Source organism: Benincasa hispida, chromosome 4 (genome assembly GCF_009727055.1).
Source record: "Benincasa hispida cultivar B227 chromosome 4, ASM972705v1, whole genome shotgun sequence".
NCBI classification, from domain to species: domain Eukaryota; kingdom Viridiplantae; phylum Streptophyta; class Magnoliopsida; order Cucurbitales; family Cucurbitaceae; genus Benincasa; species Benincasa hispida.
The window spans coordinates 36,903,903-36,912,586 of record NC_052352.1 but is presented as its reverse complement, the minus strand read 5'-3'; the positions used below and the strand labels follow the sequence as shown (position 1 = coordinate 36,912,586).

At 32.7% G+C, this 8,684-nt stretch overlaps 1 protein-coding gene across 1 annotated transcript; it reads right to left on the bottom strand.

The window, feature by feature from the left end:
* Positions 1-1,084: 1,084 nt before the first annotated feature.
* LOC120076182 (casein kinase 1-like protein 1) lies at positions 1,085-6,374 on the bottom strand. The gene is made up of 8 exons (XM_039029948.1): positions 6,354-6,374; positions 5,852-5,950; positions 5,647-5,773; positions 5,523-5,539; positions 5,307-5,370; positions 5,003-5,028; positions 4,722-4,790; positions 1,085-1,306 (listed from the first exon to the last, which is right to left on the bottom strand). Exons 1-8 carry the CDS (start codon positions 6,372-6,374, stop codon positions 1,085-1,087), a joined length of 645 nt encoding a protein of 214 aa, XP_038885876.1.
* Positions 6,375-8,684: the final 2,310 nt, after the last annotated feature.

The following is an 8,684-nucleotide window of genomic DNA, read 5'->3' as shown; positions in this document are numbered from 1 at the left end:
ATTTAAAGCCCTTTACACCTTCAGTGAACCCAACAAACATACATTTCATAGCCCAAGACTTTAGTTTTCCCTGATTTTGATGTATGTAACCAACACATCCAAATACCCTTAGGTTATCTGACTTAAGAGGATGTTTTGTCTATTTTTCTTCAAGGATTATAAAGTTTAGAGATGTATGAGGGCATCTATTTAAGGTGTAAACAGCATAACTTGCAACTTCAACCCAGTATTTTTCACTGAGTATAGCATCTGAGAGTAAACATCTGACCCTTTCCATAATGGTCATATTAAGTCTCTCAGCTACCCAATTTTGTTGGGGTGTATGTCTGATTGTCCTATGCCTGGTTAAGTCAGATTCCTTACAAAATTTATTAAGCTCTTCACTACAAAACTCTAGCCCATTATCTGTTTTTAGGTATTTAATTTCCTTAGAAGTTTGCTTCTCAATCATGAGTTTCCATTCTTTAAATTTATTAAACACTTAGTCTTTGATTTAAGAAAGAAAACCCAGCTTTTTCTTGAGAAGTCATCTATAAAAGAAAAATAAATACCTTGAACACTTAGGCTAGGTGTTTGAGTTGGACCCTAAAGGTCTGAGTGGATGTAGTCTAAAATTGCCTTTGTTGAATGATGTGCTTTGGTAAAGTTGTGTCTAGTTGCCTTTCCCAAAACACAATGTTCACAAAAGGTTAGCTTGTCTGAAATTCCTTTGGGTAGAATTCCATGTTTAGATAAAGCTTCCAGCCCCATAGAATTCCCTTTTATGCCATACATCAGCCTCTGTTATCTCATTTAGTGTGGCAACATATGCCCCTGTCATCATTTCAACACCTTTTACTACAAACAAGTCATTGACTTTCTCTCTAACAAGAACCACCTTATAGTCTTTTAGGACCTCAAGAGTTCCACCCTTACCCATGTATTCACACCCTACAGCATCTAACATTCCAAGGGAGATTAGGTTTCTCTTAAGAAGTGGAACAAAGTTTGATAGTACCATCTTTGAGCTTCATAAAGACTGACCCAATGCCTTCAGTTTTACAACCTTGGTTGTTCCCCATGTAAACCATTTCTTCATCAATTTTCAATCATCCTTTTCTTGAGCTATCACAGTGTTTGGAAGAGTGGATGGATCAAATAGAGCCTTGTGAGCCTTTTGGTGACTGAGAATGGCTCTGGTTTTAGCCTTCCAAAGACTGAAATCCCCTTTACCATCGAACTTCTCCACCTCATACTTTGCTACTGTCATTTTGTGTGAATCTTGTAATTTTGATAGTTCAAGAACTGAAATCTTTGTCTTTTTGCTCTAATACCAAATTGTTGGGTTGCTTGTGATTTTAGGTCCACGAAGCTGGGGAGATCAGCCCAAGAAGAGAGGGTAGGTAGAATGAAAGGCCCTCAGTGAGCCACGCCTCTCAGCTACCTCGACAGCACGTGGAAAGCTCTGCTATCAACGATCAGTGGGAGTTTTTTGAGGCCGACCAAAAATTCATTTGGTAAACGAAAATACTTTCCTCTCTCAAACGAGTTTCTGAAAATTCTCTCAAAACTCTCTTAACCTTTCTCTGTTCTTGCTCGAATTCACAGTGAGTAAAGAAGCAAATCAAGCATGCAAATTGAAGAAGAGAAAGAGGAAGAGAAGAGCAACAAAAGTATGTATGTGGTTTGGCTAAAGTTGCAGCCAACGTCCACGAGAAGGAAAGATGATTTTATTGAAGATATTTCAGAGATAAGGTTTCATTTCTTTACAACTTTTGTAGAAGACAGAATGTAAAAATTGAATTCAAAAATGAATGTAATCTCTATATATATGTTTACAAATCTGTTATGAAATTTGTTGAAAAGCAAGACTAGTCGTTGAGCCTATTTGAGATTAAAATCTTTCATGATAAGTAAAGTATACGTATTTAGTCCGAGACAAAAGCATATACCCCTATTGGATGGATATGACATCTCAATTCCCCAAAAAATGCGAGGTTTCCTAAATTCTTAAAGAGTACTTAGATTTCAAAGTTTGAATAAGTAATAACAAAACCCAAGCATTACAAAAATGGATATTATTTGAATAGTACTTAGAATTCTTTGATAGATTAGTATCCACAAGTGACAAATAATAAGTTGCAAAGGAGAATTAAAAACAGTAGAAGAATTATGAAAAGGAAGAATATGATGTTTTTCCAATGCACAAGCATCACAAAAATGGATATTATTTAGTATAGAAAGATGTGGTTTAAGCACATCTAAACAACATTCTTAACAATATATAGAATCGTCAAAATAAGTATAGTTCAATTGGCAATAATACTTGTATTATCTATTTTCGAATTTAGAGGTTTGATTCTCCCACCTCACATATTATTAAAAAAAAAAAAAAAAAACATTGAACCAAATAATCAAGTCGTATATGTAATAAATATAGGGGAGTTAAAATGAAAAGAACCTAGATTTAGGCACAAGAGAACTTGGTTGGATTGTTGATGTGCAACAAATTGAAGGTATTAAGTCATATTCATGGTCAAACAAGTAGGGGTGTCTGTTTTAAGGGTTGGGATTGGATGTGTTACGCATCCTAAGCCCAATTCTTGTTTCTATATTCTTTTCTTATGGGTTTGAATAATAAACACTATTTAAACCCATGGTTTACCCCTATTTTTCTAATTTAATCTGGTAAGTACATCGGTCAACTTCGACTACCAACCTCCGATTGCCATCTCCGACGACCACCACAGCCAAATTTTAAAGAACATTAATAAAAACACTATTGTTATATAAAAACTAGACATAAATTTGTATATAATAACACTTTTAAGAAAGAATTGCAATAATGTGTGTTTTTTATTTTAATGAGTTTTTATTAAAAGTGTTTTAATAAAAATAAATTTTTGAAAGATATTTTTTTCTAAGTCATTCCAAACATGTCATTAGACTGCAACTGTATAGGTATATTTATTTAGAGTATATGTGTAGAAAGTCCTAATTTAATTTAATAAAATTTCATTTTTTTCGTGGTCAATTTAACTAATTCCAAGACTTAGAATCATTTTCTAAAAATAAAGGTTTAAAATATTTAAAACAACTTAGCGATCAAATAAAAATTAAAACTCAAAATTTGTCATTCTTCAAATGTAATTTAATAAAAAAATATATATAGTTTTTCAATAATTGAATTTAATATTAAAATACTAATTTATTTCAATTTTAAGTTAGCGTATTATGGTAAAAAAAAATGATCATTTTCAAATTAGTTAAAGTGAAAAAAATCTATGAAATTTTATTTCAAAATCTAATAAAATTAAAATATCAAATTACTAAAACAATATATTAAATAAAATTATAAATTTAGTCAAAATCTCTATTTCAAATTTTTTTTAAAAAAAAAAAAAAAAAATCCTTCTAAATTTTTTGGTTTATTTTTAACTTAACTATATTAAAATAATTAAGATGACAAATTTAAACTAATCTAAAATCTAATTAGTTATTAAATACACAAAAAAACTAAAGATTTATAAATTTGTACTCCAACACAATGTCCAAACACAAGTTTGTTAAATTTAAACTTTTAAAACCTACACTCTAAAGACAATTTCAGGCTACCTAAATCTCCTAATCTAATCCCTCCCGACTTAAATTCTAAACTTGCTGCTCGAACTCCCCATAAAATTTATATCTTAGATATGAGAGAGAGCTCTCCAAACAATGTTCTATATTCAACTTATGTCAAAAAACTTATCATTACAATCCTCAAGTGGTAATTATAGCCTTGCAATGAAAATAAAAAAAAAAAAAAAAAAAAAATTAACTAATTAAGTCAACAAATCGATTGTCTCTTCATCACAATCTACAAGTTGTTTGAGAACCTTCAGATCAAATTCTACATTATTCGAGACAAAACACCAAATAATTATACATTAAAAACTATAATACTACTACAAATCAAAGAAAATCAACGAAAATCAACTTCATTCAGAATTAAGTTCCTTTCCGAAATCCTGTGTGAACTACAAACCTAATTTTCGTCTTTTTTTCCGTCAAATATTAAATTTTGGGAAGGTTAAGAATTTATGCACTAGCAGAGAGGGATGCGAAGAGGCAGCGACATGAGTGACCGGATAAAAAGGAGGGGAGAGACAGAATTGTAGAACATGCAAGAAATTTACCATCGGAAAAAAAAGAGAGAGAAATCCTCGGCCCACGAGAAAGAAATTTACTATTAAAAAATTATTATTACATTCACGTAAAATAATTATCTTTTCGATCTTAATTAGAGAGCACTCTTTCAAGACTTTTTACTAATTCATCTATATGTAGTAACATGAATTACAAAGTATAAGAATAGAATAAAAAAAATATACATTGACATGAATAGAAGTAAACTTATATGTCAGAAGAGTACACCAAAAGGCTATCGAAATTCTATAACGTCAAATTACAATTGATCAACTAGAAACAATTTTTTACGCATCTCTGCCATCATTTTTTGAAATCTATCCTCAAAACGATTTTCTAATTCGCTTATTTGACGCCTAAGTGCTTCTACCTCAACCTCTCTTTGTTGTTCAGATTCTTTTCTTTGTCGTTCAGATTCTTGAAGTCATTGTTCAGACTCATTAAGACGACGCTCAAGATCGTGTATAGTAGACGATGATCTAAACAACTCGGAAGGAGTAACACCTACTCCATAACCACGAACACGCCCATGTTTCTCCGGTCCAAATACTTACGAAAATCTCATCCTCGTTCATGTCAAGTGTACCATCAATCACTTGAGAAGCATATGATTTAAGTTCTGACTACAAATACAAATTCACATATTATAATTCAAAACTAACACACAAAAATTCAAATGTTTACAACAAACAAACACGTCTTTGTTTGAGATTCAAGAAGTATTTTTACCTCAAATGGGGAAGATTGTGAAAAGAAAGGGTCACAGGAGAAAGCATTCATTCAGATTTTACTTCCTCCTTGAAGAATTCTATATAACTTAGACTCATAAAGTAACTGAGGATGCTTCTTCTTGACATTTTCCTGCACATGAGAAAAGTAAAACAAATTAGATTTATGTTTTACTAAGAACATGAACTGACTCATAAAGAAAACGAAGACTCCAGTATTCAGCTCAATGAAGCATTACTAACACAATGAACAAATAACTATGCATCCAAAAACCCAATTAAACACACACACAAAATCTATTTGCTTTAAAATTCTTTGCATCCACTATCCCTCCAAGTAGTATAACCAGAGAGGATCAATGTTCCACTCAACTAAACCAAGAAAATTTTAAAGTAAAATCAAAAGAGAACCTGTCTGTTTATCAGCATTTGCTATACTAGGAGGAATTCCAGAACTGGTTCCAGCACCGACACCCTATAGAAAAAAAAAAAAAAGTACACTTAGTGCAGTTAAAAGAAAGGGCACAGTTGCACAACAAAAGCAAGTTATATATAACTAACTAGGGCACGGGTAGAAGGAGTGGCCAGCTATGACTGCTGATACTTTAAAATGGTCCAGTCAAAGACATAATCAAACTGGAAACCTATAGCAAGAAAACCAAGAACAACAAAACAAATCGGATTTCAATAATAGACGATTGGCAACAAGAAATAAAGCTGCAAGTATGAACTATGAAAGAAAAATTCATACCTTCACGAATAAAAAGATCACGAAATATTCTTTTCAGATAAGCATAATCTGGCTTATCATCAAAACGAAGTGATCGGCAGTAACGAAAATATGATGCAAACTCTGATGGATATCCACAGCATAATGCCTAGAAAATAATTAAATTCTTTAAGACACAAAAGTTGTGTTAAAAATGCTCCAAAATTTACATTTGAGAACAACTTACCTCAATAGATGTAGAAACTTTTTTCTCACTAATTTTCTCAGAAACTTTTTTCTCACTAATTTTCTCATACTTCTGCTTCTTGGTGCCTGCTTTCAGTCCCTGCCAGGGAAGATTATCAGAACAAAAAATGTATTTCTAAATCAACTAGCACCCGAGAGCTACAATAGATAACAAAAACAAAGTGGCAAAAACTAATCACCTTCCTCGTAAGAAGTACATAAGGACATAACCAAGAGACTCCAAGTCATCCCTTTGACTTTGCTTTGAAACCCATATTGTCAGTAAAGAAGGCTAGATCAATAAAAGGTAATAACAAGCATTTATTACATTAATACAATCAAGAGAAAAATGATAAAATAGTTCCCAGGCTTGGATATAGAATTTAAGGAAAACCTTAATTCCAAACAAGTGACCATCTAGATGGCCTGGACATGTATTTACAGCATCCCAAAAAAGGAAAAATGTAGTTGTCAATCATATGTCAAACTAAAATATTTTGTACTTGTGCATGGATTCTGATCATTTTGGATAATGCGGGTGGAAGTTCCACCCATAAATACATGAAGCAAAAACACTTATGAAGATCAGGATAAAAAACACAGGGGATTATTCAAAAGAACACTTAATGTTACAGATTTTCTCAAAATGAATTTCTTTCCCTTTACGTGCCATGTGCCTATTGTTGTTCCTACAGTAGTCCTTTGGGAGGATGTTTCAAGGCTCTATGTTCATTGGTTTAAAATGAGAGATAAGGTATTATGGATGGATATTGTTCAAGCAATAGTAGTTTGGGGATTTTTTTTGGCAAAGAGGAATCCGTGCAATCTCTGAAGGTTAACATGTTAACTGAGTGAATAGAGTAGAACTTATCACACATTATATGACTTCTTGATGTACTTCCTTGCAACACTCCTAAGGAGTTGTCTTTCTTGGGTGCTTCTTCATAATATTCTACATTTCTATTGTTATCTCTCAAATATCAATTAAACACTCCGTTTCTTGTTTCCCAAAAAAATGAATACATTAAATCTCCACCTCATATAATTTGATATTTGATATTTGAAAGCTCCGAAATGTGGCAAATATAACTTAAAACAATTCAACAATTTTATGCTTCCCATTACAAATATAGGCTTTATCATTGTGTTCATGTTGAGTTTCTGTCCTAATTCTTAAGAAGCAGATATACTATGTTACACAATCTCTGATTCATTTTGTGTCCATTCTTCTAGGTGGCCATAGCTTCACAACCAGTGGATGTCACATACAATTATTAATATATACCAAAACAACCTAACATGCAACTTGACTATCAAATATTGTAAGATTAAGTACTTGAAGATAGCCTTAAATTATATAACGACGGCAAGATTAGAGAATAAATATTATTAATATAAAGATGAGTAAAATGATTACCTACCCCAAGATGGGTGTTTTCGTTTATTATCTGTAATTTGTAAATTCATTATTGCTCATTAATAAAATTAATTCAAGCTGGTTTCTCAAAGTGGATGTAGACCAAACTGGTCGAACGACTATATATCTTTGGCCATCTAAGTTAGGTTCAAAAAATCTCATAAGTGGTATCTCCCTTCAATTCAAAGAGGGTGTGTGGTAGTGTGCTGGGCCATTCTTTGTTCAGGATATTTTTTGTTAGGTTTAATTTGACAGGTGGCTTCGATGTCTACACGGTTTGAAGTTGTTAAATTTGATGGGAAAGGTGATTTCGGGTTATGGAGAAAAAAGATTAGGGCTATTCTGGTACAACAAAAGGTAGCCAAAATCTTAAACGAAAATGACTTTCCACCAACAACTACAGAAGCTAAAAAAGGATATGGATGAGATGGCCTATTCGACGATAATTCTTAGACTAGTAGATGAGGCCACTACTACAGCGGAGTTGTAAAAGAAATGTCTTTATTTGATTAAGTCTTTGCTAAATAAATTATATCTAAAAGATAAATTCTTTGGATATAAGATGGACTCAAGTAAAGGCTTAGAAGAGAACCTAGATGAATTCCAGAAGATTATAGTTGATCTCAATAACATCGATGAGAAAATGTTGGATGAAAATCAAGCAGTTATTCTTCTGAATTCTTTGCCAGAATCGCATTGAGAAGTTAAGGCAGCTATTAAATATGGACGGGATTCATTGTCCATGGATATAGGGTTGGATTCCGAGAAACCTCAACATTAAAAAAGAACGCAAGGATGGAGAGTTACCTATGGCCAGAGGCAGAAGTGAGAAAAAGAATGGAAAAGGAAAAGAGTCGAGATCCAGGTTAAAATCAAAGGGGAAAATCAAAAAGTGTTTCCTATATCTTAAAGAATGACATTTTAGAAAAAATTGTCATTTGAATAAGAGTAAATAAGCATTAAGTAGCAAGCATGTAGGGGATTCTAGTGCAACAAATGTTACTAATGGGTATGATTCAGCAGAGGTTTTGATGGTGTTCAGCAGGGACATTCAGAATGCTTGAACCATGGATTCAGGGGTGCACATTTCACATGACTCCTAATCGAGATTTCTTGATTGAATTTCAGGAAAATGATGGGGCTCAGTTTTGCTTGTGATGTAAAAGGAATTGGGTCAGTTCAAATTGCAACACATGATGGTATGATCAGAATTCTTACAAAGGTAAAGTATGTTCTAGAACTCAAACGAAATCTAATTTCTCTAGGCGAATTAGATAAAACAGGTTATTCCTATAAATCTGAGAATGGAGTTCTGAAGGTTATCAAGGGTTCTTTGGTTAAGCTGAAGGGGGCCTTGAGGAATGGTCTTTATGTGTTGGAGGGTACTGCAGTTTCAGGTAGTGTTGCTATTGCATCT